Source organism: Urocitellus parryii, chromosome 15 (assembly GCF_045843805.1).
Source record: "Urocitellus parryii isolate mUroPar1 chromosome 15, mUroPar1.hap1, whole genome shotgun sequence".
Taxonomy (NCBI): Eukaryota; Metazoa; Chordata; class Mammalia; order Rodentia; family Sciuridae; genus Urocitellus; species Urocitellus parryii.
In genome coordinates, this window is record NC_135545.1 from 25,506,646 (window position 1) to 25,532,055 (window position 25,410).

Below are 25,410 nucleotides of genomic sequence, written 5' to 3' on the forward strand. Positions count from 1 at the left end.
GACAGACCCCTGTCCTTCAGGAGCTCTGCAGATGGAAAGACAGACAAGTCAACAGAGACTGGCGGTACCGAGGGATTTCTCCATGACAGATTCAGTGTGGAGAGCCAAAGGTTCAGCAGAAGGGACACCCAGATGAGGGCCACCTAAAAGGTTCCTAGGGGAGATGAAATACATGAAACTGGACTTATATTTTTAAAGAAAGGTAAGATCTAGTAGCTAAAAGTGGTTGGAAAAGTAATTCCAAACAGAGAGACCAGCCTACGTAAGCCCTGAAAGTAGGAAAGGAATAGGTTACATTCAGGGACCTACAAGCTGTCAGTAGTGAGTGGAAGGGAAGGAAAAGCCTTCTATGTGTTCTACTCAGAGAAGGTGGCCATCACAACACTAAGTTGGAAAAGGAGGTCAAGGCTGGGTTGGGAGACTGCCTTTCTTCCAGTCCCCCAGTATGTCAGACCCGACTGGCCGCCTTGTCAGGAGACCCTCAAGTATGCTTAGCTGTCTGGCAGCTTTGTGCTTCGGGGAAGCTTGGTTAATTTAAAAAAAAAAATCACATCAATTCTATTCCTCTTGCCAGTGACTGCCTTAGAGTGGACCCATAATGCTATTCTGGACAATGAAGTGTGAAAAATAGATTAGAGCATTCTGGGAAACTCTTCCATATTTGTACAAAGGGATGCATGAAAAAAAGTTATCTCCTCTCCAGCCTTTAGCTGTTCTTGTGTGAGGACAGGTTGTTTGGGGCTGTAGCAGCCACTTTGTGACCCCAGTTGACAAACCTGCAGACAAAAGCCGGGTTGTAGATTACAGAATAGAAGGGTAAAATGATTGTGGGTTCATGCTAGGCCACTGAATCAACCAATGAAGACCCACCCTACCCCAGCCTTCTGGTTATAACAGATGATCAAGGTCATTTTGAGTTGGTCCTTTCTCTTGCAGCGAGAAGCATCTCAGGCATTTAATGAGAAACCTCTTAGGTCTGCAAAGCAGCACAATGTGCTATTCTTGCCACCTAAAGCTTGAACATAATTCCTTAAGTATGCATGCAGAAGTTAATGGGGTAGTGGCTTAACCAACTAGAGAATGCATGTGGGGGTCCCGGGACCAAATTGGGGGCCTGGAAGGCAGGTTTCAGATCTTAAGCTTGGTGCACAAGGAGACAGAGTCTGAAGGTTTCTGAACAAGACAGTGACCTGATGGAAACTGTAACTAAAGCTCACTGGTGAGAGTGGAAGGTGGAATGGAAGGTGTTCAGGGGGCAGGGGAACCAAGAGGGTGCTAACCAGGATGGAGACGAGACATTCAAACAGGGCAGTGGACATCGAGAAGAAGGAATACCCCCAAGGACCACTGTGGAGCTGTGATATTGTGAAATACATATTTGACCTTAATCCCTGTTTCCAAGCCCAAAACTCCTAACGCAACATCTCCAGTGTTATAAGAATGTGTTTTGCATGCAGTGAGCTGGCTGGTGACTGAGGGGCCAAGGTAGCTTCAGGATGGGGCTGGCCTCCTGAAAGACCAAGGCTGGATTATGAGGTGGGGACTTCCAGCCCCAAATCCCCACCTCCAGAGAAGAGAGGGGAGCTGAAGACTGAGTTATCACTAACGGCCAAGGATACACTGACATGTTATGCAATAAAACCCATAAGGACGGGGCTCAGGAGCTTCCTGGTAGCTGAGCACGTGGAGGCACCTGGAGGATGGTGTGCCCACAGAGGGCACGGAAGCTCTGCACCCCTTCCCACATGCCTTTTCTGAACCACTCTCATCACCCGGCTTCATAATATTCTTTATAATAGGCCAGTAAAAGTGTTTCCCAGAGTTCTGTGAGCCACCCTAGCCAATTAATGGAATCAAGGAAGAGAGCCCAGGGACCCCAATTTATAGCCAGCTGGTCAGAAATACAGGTTGCAGCCTGTGCCTGTAACAGGCCTGAGCCTAGAGAGCAGTCTGCTGGGACTAACCCCCCATCCATAGGCTCTGACGCCCAGTCCACGTGCACAGTGTCAGAACTGAATTGGGCTGGAGGACAGCAGCTGGTGTCTGCTGGCCAGTCTGCTGCAGCACTGGCGGCTGGTGGGGGAGGGCTCCCCAGCTCAACTTGGCGACCAGAGGTGGAGCGTAGGAGAGTAGGAACATGCACTGAGGGTCTCTCACATCACAACAGAAGTCCAGCTAGGCCTCCAGGAAGGGCAGGGGCCTATGAGTCCACAGTGACCCTAGGAGAGATGGGCCTCTGCTCCCTGCCACAGGACTGTGCCCAGGGCCACGTCAGCACTGCATGGCCTTCCCCTGAGCTTTGCACTCCTGGTCAATGTCCTGCACACTCAGGAGGGATCTCTGGGCCTTAATGATTGCAATGCTCCGAAGACATCAGCTTGGAACCTCTCCCCAGAGTTCTAGAAGGCTTGGAAATAACTTTGCATTTGTGTGTGTGTGTGTGTGTGTGTGCATGCGTGTGCATGTGTGTGCACGCACTGCTGCATGTGAGTATGTGAATATGGGTGGGGAGGGGGGGAGCTAGGCACAGTGGCACATGCCTGAAACCCCACTCCTTGGGAGGCCAAGGCAGGAGGATCACAAGTTGGAGGCCTGCCTGGGAAACTTTGCAAGATCCTGTCACAAAATACAAAATCAAAAGCGCTGGGAATATAGCTCAGTAGTAGCGTGTCCCTAGGTTCAATCCCAGTACCACCAAAAAAAAAAAAAAAAAGGGGGGGGGGGTGGGGGGAGGAGACAGATAGAGCTCAGTGAGACACCTGAGATCCCAAGCCAACTAGAGCATAGGCCACACAACTGCACAGGGACAACTAATAAATAACCCCCAGGGGAAGGGGTGCTCTGGAACTGTGCCAGCAGGTACAGCCCCTTCTATTTAATTCTGTAAACTGGGTTCCTGGGCTCTCTTCCTTGGTTCCATAAATTATCTAGGGTGGCTCACGGAACTCTGGGAAACACTTTTACTGGTCTATTATAGCCACAAGCCACCATGGACAAACCTCTGGAAACATGAATGAGTTACTCTCTAGGCCTGTAAGACAGAACTGAGAATAGTTAGTGTTCACTGAGCAGTTAACCTGCACCAGCCACTATTCGACATGTTTAACGTGCCTTGGTCCTAATATTTATTTCTCACATATCTATGATTTCAGAACTTATATTATCATTCTTTTTACAAATGAGGAATCCCAAGCACAGAGAGGTTAACAAACTCACCCAAAGTCACACAGTTAGTAATGGGCCAGGCCTGGTTTGAACCTGGACATCCCAGGCCACACATTGTCAAGCCCTCTGGTGTGTCTTGTGCCTCATGGTGAGAATTAAACAGAAGAGGCTGTACCTGCTGGCACAGTTCCAGAGCACCCCTTCCCTGGGTAGGGGGGTTATTCATTAACTGTCCCTGTGCAGTCCTGTGGCCTGTGCTCTAGTTGGCTTGGGATCTCGTGGGTCTCACCGAGCTCTATCTGTCCCCAAGGCTGACAAGTTATTTTTGGTACCCAAAAGGGCACCACCTTATTCATTGTTGACCCCTGAGTTGTGCCTCCCTGGCCCATGTCCTGCAGCACTCAGGAGGGATTTCAGGGAAGCAGTGTGTACAGGTGCCTGGTGTAGCACTCGCCCAGCTCCCACTGCACTCGCAGGTGTCTGAGTGTGAGTGCTGCACGGCCACCTGCATGGCTGGTTCTGGACACACAGGTGTGTGTCTGTCCACACAGGACACACCCTGGTGCAAATATGTGCTTGGAACAGTGAAGAGCGAGGCCCTCTGCCTCTCCAAAATACCTCGTCAGCACTGAGGATAGAGAGAGCTCGGGGAGACACCTGACATCCAAGCCAACCAGAAAAAAGGCCACATGGGCCCAGAGGGGCCGTTAGAGTCACGGCTCGGGAAGGGGCCCTGGCGCTGTACAGCCAGGCTCCCCTGAGCCGGCCTCGGGCCTCACAGTCTCCCATGGACAGCCCTTCTGTGGACGATGACCTTAGACCAGCTACTCCCTCTCCACGCCTCCTCCCACCCAGGGCTCTGCGTGTGGACAAACTCAGGCCAAGAGGCACACAGGTCACTCGCTCAGCACCTCCTAGAGAATCCATTTTCAAAGCTGGACTCCTGAAGCCTGACCCAGGAAGGGACTCAGAATCTCTACGGCTGTGCTCCTAAGCATGGGGCCTCGGTTGGCTCCACCTAGACCCAGACCTCCTGGCCGAGGCCCTACCGTCTGTTTCAGCCTTGCACACGTTCAAGACTAGAAGCCCTGCCCCCACCCGAAGGGGCTGGGAAAGCTGCCCTTTTAACCCCCTTGTCGGGTGATTCAGGAAAGTTTGACAACCCAATCAGGATATGAGCAATCAAGTCCATCAGCTAGGAAGCCAGGAGGTCAGGGTTGTCCTGGCTCTGCGAATGCTCTGTTTGGACAAGCCTTTCTTCTGTCTGGGCCTCGGTTTTCCCCGTCTATACAATAAGTGTGGGAGATTCTACGGCAACGGGCTCCCTCTCATTCTCAAGTTCTATGAGTCCATTAAATACAGACTTTAAATGTAGCCTCCCCAGTACAGAGGTGACCACAAGAAAACAGAGAAGGCGGGGCACAGACCTCGGAAGATCTCAAATGGCCAAATCCTAAAGTCCTGTGACCCCTGGGTTTGCCCAGGGGCTGCAGGCGGAGGATAGGCACAGCCCAGGAGAGCCGCCCTGTCTAAGAATCCCTTCTCACCTGCAGCACAAGGTTGATAGCCATGACCTTGTAGACATAGAGAGAGGAGGAAAAGCCAAAAGCCACAAACAAGGCAAAGGCCAAGGTCACCAGGTTGCCCAAGATCTCCATCCTCAATGCCACCCATCGCAAGGAGGACAGGAACATCAGCAGGAAGTTATTCTGTGTATCAGTCAGCCTCTGAAACCTGAGAAAGGAGAGCACAACCTGAGCACCATGGGTTTGTCCAGCCCAGGGCTCCCCACAAGGAGGATACTGCTCGCTTCCTGCAGCACCCCACTCCCACCAGTTAAACGTGAATTTTCTTTTGGGGTTGGGAGATATCCTCCTCTTCCTTACCCTTTTGTCAACCATGGATTTGGATAGAGCTAATCCAATTGAGGAGCAGGCTCCGTGGGCACCTGCATCCACTCTTCCCCTAAACTCCATGACTGATTCTTTGGGGGAAATGAGTGAGTTACACACCTGGGTCAATGACATGAGTAATTGCCAGGATCTGTGAGTGAGGGAAGGGACTGAGCACTTGTAGTAGGATCACAGGAATCCTGGTCCAAACAGAATCTACCATTTTGCTACCAGGAGGGTAGCCTGGAGCTTCCAGAAAGTCTCCAAGACTTTGAAAATGAAATCATGTCAAGGAGGGCCGAGCAATAGAGAGCCAGTCAGGGTCTCTGGGGACATCACCTGAGCCTCTGGGTCAGGACTCACTTGAAGTTTCTTCATTGATCTGACCCAGCCTGTTGTTATAAACTCTTTTATAAGTACAAAAAAAAAGTAAAATGCTGACTTAATGAACATTCACATACCCTCTAATATAGCAATGGTTAACATTTTTATTGTTTTAAGTCTTTTTTTAAAATTTTTTTAAATTATATTTTATTTATCTACATGTGGCACTGAGAATTGAACCCAGTGCCTCCCACATGCCAGGCAAGCACTTTACCACTGAGCCACAACCCCAGCCTTAAACATCTTTCCTTTTTAAGCCCGTTTGAATTCATTTTTTTCTATCACTTCCAACCAAAACAAACCTACGAATTTGCAATTTTTATATACCACCACCACAATTTACCAAATCAATACACAACCTGTACTAGATCTTCTCCCCAAATCATTAGTATTTTTTCTTTTAATTGACTTAATATATTCTATAATTAAGAGAAATTTTTATCACTACCTTAAATGGGTTTGATGTGTTAGTTGAATTTTTCTAAGGTATATTCAAATAAACTTTTGATTATTGAAATAAAGTACATTCATCTACATACCAACTAAAACCATCTTCTTAACCACTGCAGTGGTCACCCAAAGCACAGTGGTCTTGTGAATCATTCTGGCCATATCTTCTGAACTTTTGCACAAACCAATCCAGCTTCTGTGCATCCGACCCTCCCAAGGTGATTCAATTATCCCTACTTTGAGGCTTTCCCAGATTAATTACAATTTAGACCTGGTGACTTCTCTGATCAGCTCACCTTGCTGTCCTTCGAATCTCTTTTCCCCTCTACCTGGAGAGTTCTGACCCACATCGTTTCTTAAGCTTGACCCTCACTTCATTTAGATCTCTGCCCTATTTCTTCCTCTGGGATCTTCCTTAAGGGCAGCTCCAGTTCACCTTAGTCTAATTGTGTCCCCCCCCACCCTTCTTTATGCCTCAGGGCAGGGCTGGTGTGTGTCTTCTTCCCTGCTGTGTACTCTGTGGGTGCTGGGCACAGGGGGTTCTCAGTGTGGACTGAAAGAATAAGTCATGCCTTGATCTCCTCGGTGTAATGCCAGTAGGAGACGAGGCACCATGGTTCACCCACGATCACATGGTCTCCCCTGGCTAAATCTCACCCAGCATTCAAGGCCAGCTCAGATAGGATCTTCTCCCCAAAGCTTCCCCCACCACTTCTTCTCCCACTGAATTTCCATGCTATCTTATCAGTTCCCTTCTTTTATCTTCCTTCCTATCCAATCCTGTGTTATTATAAAAAGATGTGTCCCTGTTTTCTCTTTCACCACCCCTGAGCTTCTTAAGCTGAAGGCCAAGTTCAGTTATTCTCTACAAATAGATTATCTCATATTACGCCATTAAGCCTCAACTACAATCTCAGAATTTCCTTGTTTATTTCAGCAAACATTCAGAAGGCAAATCTATAGTGAATGGGGAGCAGTGAATGGGGTTCTGCTATTCAGAAAGCTATCGTTTCTCTTTAATTTATTTAGATGAGATATTTGTTCAGAAGTGAAAGAAAAAAACCGAATGCATAATAATAAAATAACCTGATTGCATAATAATATACCTGATTATTAAACATAAACACACACACACACACACACACACACACACACACACAGTTATCCTTCAGCATGCAGATTGCTTCCTACACCCCCTGAGGCTACCAAAACCCCAGGATGCTCAAGTTCCTTTATAAAACAGTCACAATATGACCTACACAATCCTCCCATGTACTTTAAATCATCTCTACAATACTTACAATGCCTAATCAATGTCAATGCTATGTAGATAGTTGCTGTATTGTATTATTTATGACAAGGAAAAAAAGTTTATACATATTCAGTTCAGGCACAATTCTAACCTCCGCCCCAATATTTCTGAGCTGCAAGTTGTTGAATACATGGATGCCAAACTGGTGGATATGGAGGGCCAAGGATATACATAAACTAACTCTAGGTCTTTAAAATTTGCAAACATTTTCCATATCATCTCCACTTTTATTCTTATAAACACCATCTTACAGATGAGGTTCTGGAGGCTCAGAGAAATACCGAATGAAACAATGTTCTGATTCTTCTAAAGATGACACCGTTCCCAGAAGCTCTGTTTCCTTCCCACCCCCTGGTTCCCCATCACTGTCCGAGGGCAGCAGAAGGACTCACTGGCTGAGGAAGTCTTCCGTTTTTCCATAGACTCGGATGGAGCTCAGGCCATGCAGAGAGGTGAGGATGTGGGAGAATAAAGGAGAGCGGCTGTAGTTCTCCAATCTCTTGAACACATTGATGGCCCCCTTGAATATCCTGCATGGAGAATGAGGGTGAGTGACTGGGGCCATCCACCCCTGGAACCATCCAATCTGGGTTGGCCCCCGTCTTGTACCCCAAGTCTCAAACCCCACTTATACAGGGAAAGAACATACTCACATATAGTAGACAAGGCAAACCACGCCTACTATGGCTGCCATCAAGAAGATGTATGGAGATAGCACACCGAAAATTATCAGAATGGCTATCACCATCAAAAACTGGAGCAGGAACACCTCTGTGACAGTGGGCAACAACTGGTCCAGCTCATCCAAGTCCCCCGCAAAGCAGTTCAGGAGTCTGCCTATTGGGGTTGTGTCAAAGAAACTCATGGGGCAGCAGGAAACCTGCAGGGACAAAATCCACAGGGTCCATGAACATAGCAGCAGGCCTTGCTTAGAAGTGGACAAAGATGCCCATTTCCTTTAGGCTCTGAAGGGGTGCAGGGTGAAGCTTAACAGCCATCCGGGGAGGAAGCATAGAGCATGGATGGGCTCTAGAGTCCACCTGCCTGGATTCCAGGGCTACCCAGCTCCTCTACTTTCTGCTGTCTGACCTTGGGCAAGTTATTTTGAGTCTCAAGGTCTACATTTGCTATCGTCCCAGTATAACGATACTTCATAGAGTTGTAATAAGGCTTGCATATTTCTGCAAATATCCTAAACACCTATGAGTTGTACCATCTAAGAGGGTAAATATGGTCTGTGAATTATAAGTCAGTGTGCATGGAAAGGGCTCAGAACAGTGTCTGTCCCCTAGTAAGCATTTCATCAATATCAGCTCCTAACATTTTTTTTTAAGTGAGCAAACTTTTATTGAAGCTTTAATTGTGATACAGAAATACATTTCAATGGATTTAAGTCTGACACCAATGAAGAAAGAAATCATGGCACCAAAGTTTTCTTCTATCACACCTGGATAGATTCTATTCCATCTACAGTTTTTATTTCTCTAGGCTTTGTTCCACACAAATTTGTGCAAGTTTTCAGCATTAGAAGTCTTAAGTCTATTAGGAGAAAGGAAAACAAAAAAATTTTTTAATAAAATAAAAATCAGACCTCAAGCCAACAAACATTACTGATCTACTGGGATACCACTCCAAAACAAAATCCACTTTGAGTTAAAGTCCTCACAACAGAGCAAGTCACAACATTAGGTGCTATGCTCATTACAGAATCAAACAGATCAAGTTGACTGAAAGCTTCCTCAATGAAACAATCGACAGCATGCATGAGCTATACGTCAAAACAGTGTCTAACCATTTGATCTCAAACCAAGTAGAGTGCATGTTTAAAAACACTGAAAAATGTGTTTCCTTTATAATTCCAGAAGGAACAAAGCATCACTGCATCAATCCAGAAATTATCAAGAAAATATTGTGAGTTCAAGAAATACAAAACTTAGTCAATTTTGCTCTGCTCTCAGTTGCTTCAATACTGCAGTTTTTGCTAAAACTATAACTAAAAGATCCCAACTCTTGAAAGCCTATATTACTAGTCATTTCCCACTGAATATTTTTAGGATTTTAATTTTTTAAAATCCACCCATATATTCTGCTACATGGTAATATGTGAATAACCCGGTCAGTTTTCATTCTTGGCAGTCATACATTTGATCCTCTGCATGTCACAGAAGGAGATGAGAGAGAAACAGATGAAGTCAGAATATACACATGTGTCACTTAATCACAGAACTTGTAAGTCTTAAGATGGAAAACCACTGATTCTGCTTTAAACCAAAGTTTACAATATACTATTAAAGGAAATTAGTGGCAATGGCTACTGAAAGTAAAAGTTAAGGTGGATGATCCAAACTGACAGGACTAAATGAATCCAGTACAAGCTGTAGGATAAATCTCCCTACTTAACTACTTAGTGATAAAAATCCTCTAATACCACTACTTGGCAAGTTAGTAAAAGCACAGTACTCCATTAGAAGTTAATCTCTCATTTATTACAGAGCACAGCAGAGAAGGCTGTGTAGAGTTCAGTCAGTATACCCTAATCTCAATCCCTGCTAATCAACACTGGATACTTAAAATTCTTTTGTGGGAGACATTTAATTTTGTCATTTATTTTCCAAAAGCGCCCATGCCAATAAAAAGGGGGCCAAATTAATATGCCCTTAAAAGGAAATTAAGCCCAAAGACTTTCCCTCTTTGCCCATCTGGGGTATAATATTAGTAAATAAATCCACAGTGTAAGTTTATTGCTTCATTTGTGGGGTTGGAGGGAAAGACACCAGGTTGAGGGAAGAAACCAAAGGACTACAAATGCAGAAACAATTATTAAAACAATAATACACAAAATGAGTAATGGGAATCATTTTCTTAAAGATTTGTCTTGTGAAAAAAAATTTAATCGCTGTTGCAAAAAAAAAAATCTATGTGAAGTAGAAACTGGTTTTGATAACATTAGTAGAAACCATGTTCTAGAAAGTAAAGGTAACTGGATGTAAAATTCTAGCAGCAATTTAATAGAACAGTCCCAGATGGTTAGGCTGAGGCTAACACCTAATGAGGACGAAAGCCTTGTCAGTGGGGGATTTTGGATAATTCCTGCAGAAATAGTACACTGTGCATAAACCAAATTGAATTGTTTTCACAAATGTTGTACAGTCTGACTGTTGGTACTTGCAGCTTCTGGATTTCCCAGGGAGTTGGGTAATAAGTCAACCTGATTAAACCACCCTGGAAATTTTGATGAGTGAGCTTGATCCAGCAGTTATGGACCAGTTCTATGTGAGAGAGAGTGTTACCGCGAAGGATGTCACTCGTGCGAGTGGAATCTGTCACTGATGCCACCCTGTTCAATCCTGGTGGATGATGTTCAATGAATGGAATGAAATCAGATGGAACTTACTGGACTATTCACTCCAGAATCAGATTTTTCTTATGTTAGCTTGGAAACAAACTTAAGTCAGACCTTTTAGGATCACCTGAGCAGCAAAGTTGTGGAAGTCATCAAGCCAGGAAAATCTGTGACCACCTTGTTTGTTAATCAGAGTTCTAACTGTCGCACAGTCCTTTCTTCACCCCAGAAGACTGAAGGTTTTAAACGTCTTGATTGCCAGAGTTCAATGATTACAATTCGGTCTTTACCAGTTTTGCCAAGCAGCAGCAACAACAGCAGAGTTGATTTAGGAAAATGAAGAAAAATACGCAAAGAGAGAGAGAGATCGCACATAGAAGTGGTGACTGCTTACTAGGTGTTGATACTGGGGGCTATACTTTCCAAAACCATCACCTTGTAATTGCAGAAGGCCCTAGATGTAATGACAGTGTGATCAATTTGAAGTGTATGCATTAGATTTCTTGCATGAATGGCCTCTTCTGTGTTTAGGTATTCTATGCCGGTCTTGCTGTGAAATTGAAGTGCATGTAGAAAAAAATTTACTATATGAAGCTCCTAACATTTTCTATAGAAGGGATGGATGACTGTCACTCAGGATGGCTAAAGGCCAATAGCAGCAATTCCACTTAAATTTCACAAGACTAGGACTCTTGGGTTGTATTTCACCATGATTGCTCCATCTTGAAGGTGGAACCCAACTTGATCTCTGAAAGCCAGTGGGCATGAGGTCCTTTGGAAATCAAAGAACATTTCCAACTGAAAGGACTCTAATAAGCATCTAGTTCAGTGTCCTTGTTTAACAGATGGAAAAGAAGAACAGTGAAGCTCAGAGGAGGGGCAGTGGCTTTGTGACTTGCTGAAGGTCACCCAAATATTAATGTCAAAGCCATGACCTGGACAGGCCTCTTTAAGCTTCCCCCACCCTCAGCACAGCCAGCTCTTCACAGTAGGCACTTCTTAAAGGCCCGCGGTGCTGACGGACAGACCACTTTCGCTGCCCTATGGATTTCTCAAAAGCCACGATGCAAGAAATAGAAATTGATAAAAACTGACAGGATCTATTAAGGCCAAAATTAAAGGTAGGAGAAGAAGGAACATTGTGACTATTCAGAGATAGTAACTAACAGAGCCACCAAGGGCCCCTGCAGCAGCTGTCACAGCAAATGCCTGGATAGTTCTTATTCGTGTTTGCTTTCTAAGAGGGTCAGGGGAGCAGATTACCATCTTTACTTTTTCTGTCTCCAAAATGCCTTTAGTTTTATATCCAGAATCTTCTGTTAAACACTTGAGCTAAAGCAATCAGAATCGTTACAATCACTTCAAGAAATCAGAGGGCAAAAGGGTCATTCCCTCAAGGACTCCCAGCACCCAAGGGGAAGTCTGAGTGCTATGGATCAGGGGGCACTGGGACAGACCTCAGTGCTGCTGGGAGTGTGCGAACCGTCTTTCTGAGCCCAGGATCATTGAGGATTAAGGGGCAAATGCTGGAGACCCAGGGAAGAGGGTTTTTGGTTGCCTCCTAAAATAAAACTAAGCAGGAATGTTTTTGTTGGTTGATTGGGTTTAGTTTAGTTGTTCTTCTTACCATTGAGCTGAGTTTTTCAGAGATTTTATCCTTCACTCATGATTTAAAACTACAAAGTCAAATTTAAAATCAATAAAGCCGTGAAAGAACTAGAAAAAGAGAAATGTTCAAAATATTAAACACTTCCTAATGGAAAGAAACTTGGATATTTCTTAAAATTAAGGTATAAAATACCATTTGCAGGACTAACCTCTGGATATTTCTAGAATCTTGGAGCAGACAGCTTGTAGAAACCAAGGGGCCAAGTGCTATACCGCTGCCTGGATGGTAAACGGTAGGCCTCAGATAGCACTTCACTTACCTGCCAGGTAGTCACCTTATCTGAGAAGGAGGGAAAGTTCTTGCTTCATCCTCCCAAGACTGAAACACTCAACAGTAACACAACTTGCATTCAATCTACCAGGAATGACGGGTCTCTTCCTTCCCTTCCACGCACCCCTATCAGAGTGCCTAGCTCTGAGCCAGCCTTCTGCACTCCATTCACTTCCCCAGAAATGCTCTGCTTTTGTCCATCTCCAGCCTCCTAATCTTGAGCTGGCTAAATCCCAACTCATCCTTCAAGGAGTGACTGCATCCTCCAAGAAGCCTTCTTGGACTACCTCCATTCCTGACTCTCTTCCACCACACCCAAGCCAAGGTTATGTGCCTCCCATGTTCTTAGGACCCTGTGTGCTCCATCCCATGGTAAACTTGCACATCATATTACAGTGTTACATATTACACATATATTACCATTTTCTTCCCCGTCTCTCCCAGTGAACCATAAGCCCATCATAGCCCAAACCCTGACCACATTGTTCATTCACCACTGCAAGCCTGTAACAGTATCTATCAGTAGTGATATCTGGTGAGGGGAAGAAGTGATATTTCTAGGAGGTGTTGTGTTGGTATTCCAACATGTGATGCCTTATGTGTATCTAACATGCATAACACTTAATGCACATTCTAACCATAATGCACATGGAATTCCAGTTATCTCACAGGTAAAATGAGGATGACCATACCCACTACAACAGGCACTTGGGGAAATTACCAGCAACTCTATATGTGACAGGGCTCAGCCAACAGAGGCGAGCATTGGTGTGTCCCTTAACCCTCCACCAAGGGACACTGAACTCTTAACTCATTCTTCCAGCAACAGGAGAGCTCTGAGGCACCTTCCCCAATCCCTACCCACCTAGTGAACCAGTTACACTCCCTTGTAACTAAGACATTCTGGAAAAGGCAGAACTATGGAGACAGAAAAAGCAATCAGGGATTTGGGGTATTTTTAGGGCAGGGAAACTCTTTTCTATGATTTTAAAATGGTGGATACATGTCATTAGACATTTGTTAAAACCCATAAAATGTGCAATACAAAGAGTGAACCCAAATGCCAACTGTTGACTTTAGTTAATATTAGCAAGGTATCAATTGACTCATTCATTTTAACAAATGTTCCACAGTAATGCAAGACATTAAGACTAAGAGAAACTGTGGGAATGGGGGGGGGATATGGAAATGCTCCATTTCTGCTCCATTTCTCTATAAATCAAAAACCAAGTTAGGTAAGGTCAGGGTTCCGCCTTGGCATACCTAGCACCCAAATCTATACCTTGTCAAGGAGCTTGTCGTGCAAGACTGTAGATGCTTTTCTGGTGACCTTGGTGAAAGCCCCTGAGGAGCAGATCCCTGTACAGATTAGGCACAGGGTGCTGAGGCCGTACACCAGTTGGTAAAAGGGCAGCTGGGGATTGTCCAGTATGTCTCCTGGGTCTGCAGTGGTCCTGTTGCTCTCTTGGCTGCAATTGGTCTTCAAGAAAGAACAGGGGTCCAGGGTGAAATTCAAGAAGAGAATGTCCTTCTCCAAGGGGCTACATAAAACTATATGTCTAGTAGGGAAAACCACGTGTTCAAACCTCCCTGCTCCATGCTTTAGCTGTTCTCCTTCTTTTCCTTCCTCCTGCCCTGCCCTGGATTAGGTCCTCAATGCCCATCCTCTGGACCACAACAGCCACCCCTTCTAGATTCTCCACTGCAATGCAAAGACAAGATGGACACAAGACTTCCCAGGCTCCTTGCCAGCATGGTTTCAAGTTAGACTCTACCAAGGAGAGGCACTCACAGGAAATCTGAAAGGTGGGAAAGGAGAGGCCATCATACTGTGGTGGCAACTGGGCAGGTGCATGGGATGTGGACTTTTGCCTTTGGCTTTCAGGTGTCTTTCTAAAAATCACCCACTTTAATTCTGCCTCATGGTGGCTCCCATCCTCCAGTGCCCCAGAGTGCAGGGGAGCACTTTAATAAAGCACAGTAAGGAGGCAAAATTCAAACCAAAGGAGAAACCCACGAAGGAGACGTGCACGGATTCCTGGAGACTGTTTGGGAACAGAAATCTCTTGGGTTTGTCCCCAAAAGACTGCATGGTGATGACCCATTCTACAAAGCCAGAAGGCCAGTGCAGGTTCCCAGCTCCCAGACTATTCTTCCTGGAACACACTTGTCAACTCAGCGCTGGGCTTGCCCCACGGGTCCCTAGCTGTGCTCTAGCCCTCGAGGGGATCTAAGGGAGCAAGAAGCCACCTACTCACAGAAACCCACGTTATGATACTCACCCCTGAGCCCTGTGCCAACCAATAGCTCAGCCACCAGAGGTTGAAGATTGTGAGGAAGACTATCACCACCATAAGAAGGAAAACTGTGACAGACAGGCAACCTGGGGGGAAGACGGAGGGGGTGCACAGGTGGTGCCATGAGAAGATGCCAAGCAACTAGTATCAGAGCTGCTAAGCCCTGAACCATTTGATCTCCTGGACCCCCATCCACCTTGGACACCCTGGAGGACTGGGAAGAACTGGGCTCTAAAGTTGGAGAGCCCTCGGTGCAACTCCTGGATTAAATTCAGACTTCCAAGTTGGGTGACCCTGGAGAAGGCATTGAATATCAGTGATATTTAATGATATTTAATCAGTGATATTTAAGATCAGTCTATTTCCTTGCCTTTTAAATGGTGACATTCAAACAGACTCAGGGACAAACCAAAGATGAAATGAGATGATGTGTGTCAGGCACCCAGCCCAATGCCTGGCACAGCAGCAGTATTCTAAAGAAGTTAGCTCCACCTTATGCAGATTCTTAGGGTTCACTTTTAGAAAGAACCTTAACAGTCACCTTTTATACATTAAAGTGTACTATGAACTATTATGTTCTGTGTGCCATTTCTGAGGTTTTGATTCCTATTCTCATTTACATGGGTGCTATGGTTTGAATGTATGCATTCCTCCCAAATTCCTATGTTGAAACCAAACCAGCAAGGTGAGGGTATTAGAAGGTGGGGCTTTGGGAGGTGTTAGGTCATGAGGGTCCCACTCTTGTAAGTGCCTTTACAAAAGAGATTTTGAGCCCTGCCTCATCCATTTTCCAAATGCCTCCTCTGGAGGACAGAGGGCGCAGCATTCAAGCTATCATCTTGGAAGTAAACAACAGGCCCTCACCAGACACTGAACTGGGCAGTGCTTTGATCTTGGACTTCCCCACCTCTAGAACTGTGAGAAATAAATTTTCATTTTTTATAAATCACCCAGTCTCAGGCCTGTTGTAACAATAGCACAGACAGACTACGACAATGAGGAACCTGAATCTCAGAGAGAGGAAAAACATTTCCCAGAGTCACGGAGCTGGTAAGTGGAAGATCTTGGATTCCAAAAGTCAAGGACGGGAGACCTGGGGTGCATTCCCTCCTTTGGTATCTGCCTCTTGCCCTAGCACTCCACCCATCTACCCAGTCTATGTCCCGTGCCCATGTGTCTTTCCCAAATTCTACATTTCTTCCAAGTCTGCCTATTCTTTGATGAGACCTGAGACGATTCCTGGCCACAAAGATCCCTCTCACTATCTGGAGGATGCAAGTTCTTTATCTCTAGAGAGATTTCAGGGTTGATTCATAGATGACTTTCAGAGCTTGGCCTGGCACATAGTAGATTCTTTGTAAATTCAGACCAATCAACTTCTCAACTTATTCATCCGTTTCACCAGGATTCGCTGTTCCCCTGCTCTGGCCAAGCCACATGTTACACCTTGCAAGGATGCAACCCATGGTGGAAGGGGTAGGAATGGGTGACCTGTGCACAGCCCACCTCTTCCCACCCCCTAATCCCCACCCCCAGGTGGAGAAGAGATGCATTTTACCCAAAGCTAGGCTCTAAAGTCACCAAACAGCAAAAAGTTGCAAGGAGTCAAAAGAACTTAAAAAAAAAAAAAAAAACTCTTAAATTACTCAAAAAGGAGGGTACCATATCCTAGGTTTTGTGTTCCCAACATCGTACAGTAAACGTGCATGATAATATACGTCATTTAATAAAACAGTAAATTTGAAAATTCTAATGGCCACCTTCCTGCCTTAAGGAATCCATTTTAAATCACACCTAATATACAGCAAAATAAAAGTTCTGCCAGTGTCCCAACGTGCAGTGCTTGCTGGTCTTTTCTGTCCTGTTTTTTTCCTTTCAGCTCTGCTCACGATCCATTCAGTTGATTTCACAACCCACTAGTGAGTCGGGACCCAAAGTTTAGAAAACACTGAAATAACAAGTATACTGAAATAATTAGCAGATGCGAAAACATCACTGCCAACGTTGACTCATGCCAGAGTTACCACAAGGGAGAATGGTCGGATTTGTGCAAGTCAGATTCCACGAATGGCATGACCCCTCTGTGCCTCTCCACCTCCTAGGACCTCACAGGTTCCAGACTGACCTGGCTTCAGGGGAGGTGCTGATCGGGACAAGAGCCCCAGGCCTGGGGTGGATGCCGATAGACCATACCTCCAGCTGCTCGGATGTACTGGAGGTAGACACTCCAACTCAGGGAACCTTCTTCCATCTCCTCCTTCTTTGTGAGCTGCTCTTCTGGCACTGGGTCAGGATAAGAAAAAAAAAAAAAAAAGAAAATGAAATGCCTCCCAATCAGCTGCTCCCCTTCCGGGGCCAAGAGGGTGTCCTGGCAAAGCCTTCTGTTTCCTCACTTTCCAGGGAGGGTGAGTGTGGAGCTGGGATTTACTGAGGTCTGTCCCTGAGCAGCAAGTTTTTCATGGAAAACATAACTAACGGTAATCATCGATTTGAACTCCAGAGTGTGGATAGAGGGTCCCTCCCTGGCCATTCAAAAAATTCTGGAGGGGCCAAGCATGATGGCGCACACCTGTAATCCCAGCAGCTCAGGAGGCTGAGACAGGAGGATCTCAAGTTCAAAGCCAGCAGCAACTGAGCAAGGTGATAGGCAACTCAGTGAGACCTTATCTCAAAAAAAAAAAAAAAATACACAAAAAGGCTGGGGATATGGCTTAGTGGTCAAGTGCGTGCCCCTGAATTCAATCCCTAGTACAAAACAAAACAAAACCCCTGGAGGGTCCACCCTTCCCATGTGCTTAATGGGTTGGGTTGAGAGAGGCAGGAGGAGCAAATGAAGCAAGCAGTGACGTGGGACCAGAAAGTCTGGGTTCCAGAATGGTCACCATGTCACTGTGAAACCTCAGACAGACCACTTAACCTGTTTTTCCATCTGAAAAATAGCAGGCCTGGATGGTTGCTAGGATGCTCTGCAGCAATACATATTTGAGACAACTTTTCAAAACACAGTCACAACATGGGTCTAGGCAGACATTGGCCTGGAGCATGGGCTGCAGAACAGTGCCTAGAAACGCCAGTAGGGGGGCTGGGGGTGTGGCTCAAGCGGTAGCGCGCTCGCCTGGCATGCACCAGGCGCTGGGTTCGATCCTCAGCACCAAATACAAATAAAATAAAGATTTGTGTCCACCGAAAACTAAAAAATAAACAAGTATTTTTAAAAATTCTCTCTCTCTCTCTACAAAAGAAAGAAATACTAGTAGGTACCTCTGATAATAACAGCAACCACCTGCACAGCCATGAATGTCTGTTGTGTCTGCCTGACATTCTCCCTTCTACTAAAACAGAACCCCAATATTTCCTGGGAAGAGACTCCCTTCCTAAAATTGAAATCCTGGGAAAAACTAGAGTAAGGTAGAAAATCTTGCAATAGGCTTTTACCAAAAAGACTCTGCACTTGTTACTGCTGCTTGGAGCACCCCAAAGATGCTGATTCCTAATTCTTCTCCTTTTCCCTTTAGTCTATGGCCCACACCCTGTCCTGCCAAGACATTATCTTTCTGTTTATATTAGCCCAAATCTGTTTCTGACCCTGGCAGCAAAAGACTAATGGTGACAGGAAACTACAATGCGCCATGCACTGTGCTGGGAATTTCCCTAGACCTGACCTCATCTAATCTCTACTATAACCCTGAAAAGTCCGTACTATTATCTCCACTTCTGTCAGTGAGGGTTCACAGAGCTTGTGCTGCTTGGCTGGGATCCCACAGCTTTGTAAGCAGCAGAACTGGGTTTCAATTCAAGAATGAATTTTCTTTTTCTTTTATCTGTTCTAGTAAGTTAAGAACCATTTTTCTTGAAGGGAAAATCTTTCCCTTGCGCTACCCTGCCTCAGACAAGAGGCTGATCTCCAACACCTTTGCTCACAGCATTTATTCTCCTTATTATTTATATGAGACAGTGGAATGCATTACAATTCTTATTACACATATAGAGCACAGTTTTTCATATCACTGGTTGTATAAAAGTATATTCACACCAATTTGTGTCTTTATACATGTACTTTGGATAATAAGATCATCTATTCCACCATCATTTCTAACCCCATATTCCCTCCCTTTCCCTCCTACCCCTCTGCCCTATCTAGAGTTCATCTATTCTTCCCATGTTCCCCCTCCCTCTCCCACTATGAATCATCCTCCTTATATCAGAGAAAACATTCGGCATTTGGTTTTTTGGGGATTGGCTAACTTCACTCAGCATTATCTTCTCCAACGCCATCCATTTACCTGCAAATGCCATGATTTTATTCTCTTTTATTGCTGAGTACTATTCCATTGTGTATCTATGCCACATTTTTTATCCATCTACTGAAGGGAATCTAGGTTCTACAGTTTAGCTATTGTGAATTGTGCTGCTATAAACATTGATGTGGCTGTGTCCCTGTAGTATGATGCTTTTAAGCCCTTTGGGTATAGACTGAGGAGAGGAATAGCTGGGTCAAATGGTGGTTCCATTCCCAATTTTCCAAGAAATCTCCATACTGTTTCCCATATTGGCTGCACCAATTTGCAGTCCCACCAGCAGTGTACGAGTGTGACTTTTTCCCCACATCCTCGCCAACACTTATTTGTCTTCATAATAGCTGCCATTCTGACTGGAGTGAGATGAAATCTTAGAGTAGTTTTGATTTGCATTTCTCTAATTGCTAAAGATGATGAACATTTTTTTCATATATTTGGTGATTGATTTATATCATCATAGGAATGATCCTCCAGATGTCTTGCAAAGCCCCTCCCATCCTGCCTCTGCTCTACACACGCAGCAGGCTCCATAGCAGTCACTTCCTGGATGGGATGCTTCAGGCCCCCCCATCACCACCACCCTTACCCTGGTCCTCAGTGACTCCAAGCTGTAACCCGTGTGTGAGAACATTTAGGATCTAGCATAGAGAGGGAAGTGGCCCGGGAAGACATGAACCTGGCATTTCTTCCAGGACCTCAGAGGAACCTGGAATGGAGGCATCCTGGAGATTTCCCCTCATCCTTACCAGCATTCTCCTTGAGGGGCTCTTCCTTGCCGGTAGCCAGAGCCTGACCTGCTTCCTGTGGGTTCTCTGCAGTCTCTGCTGCCTCCTGCAGTGTGTCCTGGGAAAACAGTACAGGCGCCTGGTGAAGGAAGGGTGCTCTGCCCTTCCCAGGGAGCCAGAGCTGGACGGGGCGGAAATCACCTGCAAGGCGTCCTCCCGCATCTTCTGCACCAGCTGGGCATATCGCCCCCCTTTCTGCATTAACTCTCCATGAGTTCCGTTTTCACCCATCTTCCCATCTTCCAGCAAAATGATCTTGTCGCAAAACTCTAAGTACTGGGCAATCAAAAGCAATACAGTAAGTATATGTGAGGGTGTTCGACTTCATTATTCATCGGGGAAAATGTAAATTTAAATGATAATAAATGTTAGTTTGTACCACCAGATTGGCAAAAAAACCTCACAAGTCAGACAACCCCATGTATTGGTGACAATCCAAGTGGTTTGGTTTGGATGTGAGTTGCCTCCAAAAGCTCACAGGTGAGACCATGCAAGACGGTTCAGAGGAGAAATGAAAGGGATTAACTGAGTGGTAACTGAAGTGGTGGGGTGTGGCCGCAGGAGGTGGGAATTAGGGTGTGGCTTTAGTGTATACATTTGTATCTGGAAAGTAGATTCTCTCTCCCTGCTTCTTGGTCACCATGATGTGAGCAGCTTCCCTCCACTACACATCTTCCACCATGAGGGTCACCTCACCTCCAGCCCTGAGGAATGGAGCTGCCCTTCTATGGACTAAGACCTCTGAAACCGTGAGCCCTCGAATAAACTTTTCCTCCTCTATAATTGTTCTGGTCTGGTCCTAGCAGTGAAAAAACTGACTAAAACGCCAAAGTAAGAAGAATTCTCATAGAGTGCTGGGGAGATGGTAGGTTGGCACAGATACCTGGAAGGCTATTTAAAAATACCTAAGAACGTGCAAGGTGGTTTCAGTTTGGGGAAACTGGGGACCAATTCCAGGGCCTCCCACATGCAACTATACCCCCAGCCCTTAAGATTTTTGAAGAATTATGAACAACTGATTCCTAAAACTCTATCCTAAAATAAAAACCTCTCAAACCTATTTGCAAGGTCAGTTGTAAATATATATTGGTAAAGGTGAAAATGGGAAACAAAAGTTCATGTGGGGGGCTGGGGATGTGGCTCAAGCGGTAGCGCGCTCGCCTGGCATGTGTGCGGCCCGAGTTCGATCCTCAGCACCACATACCAACAAAGATGTTGTGTCCGCTGAGAACTAAAAAATAAATATTAAAAATTCTCTCTCTCTCTCTCTCTCTCTCTCTCTCTCTCTCTCTCTCTCCTCTCTCACCTCTCACTCTCTCTTTAAAAAAAAAAGTTCATGTGGGAGAAATGAATTCTAATATGTTCAAATACTGGAACACTATACCAGTGAGAATTCAACAAAGTTACCAATTATCAACATGGGAGATCTCAAAAACAAAAAGTTAAGTGAAAAAAAATATTGAAGGACACAGAAAGTAAAATATCAATAATATAACATTGAAAATATACAAAAGGTGACAGACACAGTGACTCACACTGTAACCCCAGTGACTTGGGAGGCTGAGGCAGGGAGATCTCAAGTTCCAGCAACTTAGGGAGGCCCTAAGCAACTTAAGGAGACCCTGTCTCAAAATAAAAAAGTAAAAAGGGCTGGGGATGTAGCTCAGTGGCAAAGCAATGTTGGCTTCAATCCCAGTACCAAATATATTAAAAATACACACACACATACATGTATAGATATGAAACTTTGTCGTATTTAGAGATTCCTATATGTATTGTAAAAGCATGAAGACCACAAGCAATGAAGTAAGATGTTTTAGCAAGAGGGAGGAGAGAGTGTGCAATGTAGGAGGGTAATCAATGTTTAATTGCTTACTCTGGGTGGTAGATACATAGGTTTTTCATTAATTATTTTCTAAACCTTTTTTGGTCTTAAATATTTCATAGCAAAAAAATAAATAAATAGTAAGGCAGATGCTACCACCAGAATAATGAATGAAAACAAACCTCTTTTCTTTATAAATTATCCAACCTCAGTTTTTTTTTTTTGTTATAGCACACAAAATGGACTAAGACACCAAATTTGGAGGAGTCTAATCTGAGATGAAGGGACAATTACTGTGAGATTGTTATTATGTACTCTGAAATGGTAGATCCTGAGGATCTTCATTATTCATCAATCATGGCCAGAGCCTTGGAAGAGTGGTCACCTGCAACTGATGGGTGACCAGTATGACAGTCTTCCCCCTGAGTGTCTTCCTAATGCACTCTTCAAAGATGCACTTCCCCACACGGGCATCCACCGCAGACAAGGGGTCATCCAGTAGGTAGAGCTGATGGTTGGCATAGACAGCACGGGCCAGGCTGATCCTCTGCTTCTGTCCCCCTGAGAGGTTGAGACCCCTCTCCCCAATCTGCAGACAGGCAGCAAAAGGTACCATGTTTAGAGGGCAAAGACAATCAGTTGGGCTCAAATGGGTGGGTAGGGGTGGCAGATGGAATTCCCTCAGTACAGACCAAGACGTACCCACATTCCAGGGTACCCGATGATTTTCAAAATTGTGCCCATCTCCTAATTGGATACAATTTTTCTAAACCTGTCAACTTCTCAGGAGGCATATTAAACTACTAAAAATTCAGATAGAAAAATAAATCACTCATTCCCAAGAAACAGAACCTTCTCATATCTCCTTCAAGTTTTGAACTTCTATTGACTGCACCTGGCTCTTTGTGGGACCATCAGCCTGGGTTAGAGATGTCATCTGGAACATATGTGCTGTTTGCAACCACTGACAGCTATCGTAGCTTGGGGCTTTGCTGTTGCAGACATGGGAAGGGTCACCTCCCATGCACCTGCTGTGTTAGGAATTCAGGGTGGAAACTGAGTCGCTGGGCAACATGTTTGAATCCCCTTATAGATGAACACTGCAGGTAGCTGCCAGCTAGCCCACCAGGCCCTGAGAGCTAGATCTGAGACTGTTTTCTAGCCCCTGTCTGTCATGAACTCCAGAGGTGTCTATAGAGAAGCAAAGTTCAAAAGGTGGGAGGGCAACCTCTTGTCACTGCTCTGCAACCAGGTCACCACCCTGTGACCCTGGACAAGCAACTTCACCTTACTGAGGCCAAGTTCCCCATTTATTCAACAAATCCTTATTAAATAGCTATTCCCATGCTCTTAGAGTCACAGTTAACACCTATTCTCTGCCCAACACTATTCAAAGTAGTTTGTATGAATTAATTTATTTAAACTTCAAAGTAATCCAATAAGTTCAGTAGTCTTATTTAAGCCATTTTATAGCAGAACAACCTTAAAAAGAGAATTAAGCTCTCTATGTACAAGGATTTATAGTCCCATCTTTGAAAGAAGAATAACAAAACTACTGCTCTCAACCACTTTGGAAAGCAGTAGGGAGATTCCTCAAAAAACTTGGAATGGAGGGCTGGGGATATAGCTCAGTTGGTAAAGTGCTTGCCTCACATGCACAAGGCCCTGGGTTCAATCCCCAGTACCACCACCAAAAAAAAAAAAATGTTCAGTTACATATTTTAGAGAGTGGGACGTCCGGCTTCTGATTGGGATCCTTCTTTGCTTCTTTGCACTAGCCATGAAAGAACAAATTAAAAATGGGTGATGTTGAGAAAGGCAAGAAGATTTTTGTTCAGAAGTGTGCCCAATGCCACACGGTGGAAAAGGGAGGCAAGCACAAGACTGGGCCAAATCTCCATGGACTGTTTGGGTGGAAGACAGGTCAGACTGCTGGATTCTCTTATACAGATGCCAACAAGAACAAAGGCATCACCTGGAGAGAGGATACACTGATGGAGTATTTGGAGAATCCCAAAAAGTACATCCCTGGAACAAAAATGATCTTCGCTGGCATTAAGAAGAAGGGAGAAAGGGCAGACCTAATAGCTTACCTCAAAAAAGCCACTAATGAGTAATAGATACTGCCTTATTTATTACCAAACAGAAATGTCTCTTGGCTTTGTTATGTGCACCATAATTTAATTGATGTGATACACCAGAAATCAGATCATGAATGACTGACAAAATTATTTTTGTTAGACAATCCTGATTTAAGTAAAACTTACTTGTAGTTAAATTAATATTTTGGTTATATTCCCACTTCAGTAAATTCTATCACTGTTTCCCCTTTTTAAAGTTGTGGTTGGACTTAATTAATAATGTTCAGTATTTCACAAAAATGGTGAATGACATCTGAAAATTGATTTTATATTTAGTTTTATAGAACTGATTATGTGAATATGTTTAAAATATGGGGGAAATCCCTTCACTCTCTCAGAACCAAGCATGATTCACATTTGTTTCAATTTGTGTTCATTAGCCTATTAAAGGTTGAAGATAAGGAAGCAGTGTCTATATTTTTGTTGACCATGCCAATTTAATTAGAATTCCCTGTATCTAAAATGCTGTTCTTTCCTTATGGAAAGGCATTTTTAGTGTGGTTTATGTATGATATTAAATAAAGAATATTTAACACTTCTCAAATTAAAAAAAAAACTTGGAATGGAACCACCATTTGACCCAACTATCCCACTCCTCAGTTTATACCCAAAAGACCTTAAATAGGCACACTACAGTGATGCAGCCACATCAGTGTTTATAACAGCTCAATTCACAATAGCTAAACTATGGAACCAAACTAGGTGCCCTTCAACAAATGCATGGATAAAAAAAGTGATATATATATGCATACACACACACACACACACACACACACACACACACACACACACATATATATATATATATATATATATATACAAATATATACAATGGAATATTACTAAGCCTTAAAAATGAAATTATGGCATTTTCCAATAAGTGGACAAAGCTGGAGAATATTATGCTAGGCAAAATAAGCCAATCCCAAAGAGCCAAAGGCCAAATGATTTCTCTGATATGCGGATGCCAATTCACAATGGAAGGGGGGTAGCTAGGATAGAATAGAGGTACTTAGGGTTAGAGAGAGGGGAGTGAAAGGAGGAGAGGGAGTATGAGGGTAGGTAGGATAGTAGCAGGAATCAGACATTATTACTCTATAGGTATATATGACTACATGACCTATATAGCTCAACATCATGTACAACCAAAAGAATGAGAAGTTATACTCCATTTATATATGATGTGCCAAAATGAATTCTACTGTGTAACTAATTAGAACAATTTTTTTAAAAAAGGACCCCTCCAAAGGCTCGTGGGAGGCTCAACCAAGACATTGCAAATTGCTAGAATAACACTTTGCCTATAGCAAGAGCTTAATAGAGCAAGCTCTTCCTAGATGACAGTAAAATCAAGATAACAAAGCCTCTGTTCTCATGAGGGGGAGGAGTCTTACATGGATTAAAAACAAAAGTAGCTGTAAATAGTGAAATACCAGAAAAAATGTTAGTCAGAAATTAGATGGCCTCCGAGGAGCCATGGCTGATGTTCCCACGGGCCCGAGGAAGTGCTGATGGATTGGGGAGGAGACAGGAGGCGTGGGAAGCTGGTGGCTTCGCATCTTTGCAGGTTCTTTGTTCT

The 25,410-nt window shown here is 44.3% G+C and overlaps 1 protein-coding gene, 1 non-coding gene and 2 pseudogenes across 2 annotated transcripts in view; 3 read left to right on the forward strand and 1 right to left on the reverse strand.

Annotated features, from left to right (window-relative positions):
* The window catches only part of Abcc11 (ATP binding cassette subfamily C member 11), a 64,606-nt gene that overhangs the window by 9,083 nt on the left and 30,113 nt on the right, over positions 1 to 25,410 (reverse strand). Inside the window, exons 15-23 of the mRNA XM_026406874.2 lie at positions 22,076 to 22,279; positions 20,007 to 20,141; positions 19,827 to 19,923; positions 16,976 to 17,065; positions 14,768 to 14,868; positions 13,768 to 13,965; positions 7,857 to 8,083; positions 7,596 to 7,733; positions 4,713 to 4,899 (exon numbers count right to left, since the gene is read on the reverse strand). Of these exons, the coding sequence (XP_026262659.2) occupies positions 4,713 to 4,899; positions 7,596 to 7,733; positions 7,857 to 8,083; positions 13,768 to 13,965; positions 14,768 to 14,868; positions 16,976 to 17,065; positions 19,827 to 19,923; positions 20,007 to 20,141; positions 22,076 to 22,279 (1,377 nt within the window). The remainder of the gene's footprint in view (positions 1 to 4,712; positions 4,900 to 7,595; positions 7,734 to 7,856; positions 8,084 to 13,767; positions 13,966 to 14,767; positions 14,869 to 16,975; positions 17,066 to 19,826; positions 19,924 to 20,006; positions 20,142 to 22,075; positions 22,280 to 25,410) is intronic.
* Positions 10,227 to 10,873, forward strand: LOC113195392 (S-adenosylmethionine decarboxylase proenzyme 2 pseudogene; annotated as a pseudogene).
* Trnav-cac (transfer RNA valine (anticodon CAC)) lies at positions 23,308 to 23,380 on the forward strand. Its single transcript has one exon. It is a non-coding gene; the product is annotated as a tRNA-Val (tRNA).
* LOC113195386 (cytochrome c, somatic pseudogene) lies at positions 23,489 to 23,829 on the forward strand (annotated as a pseudogene).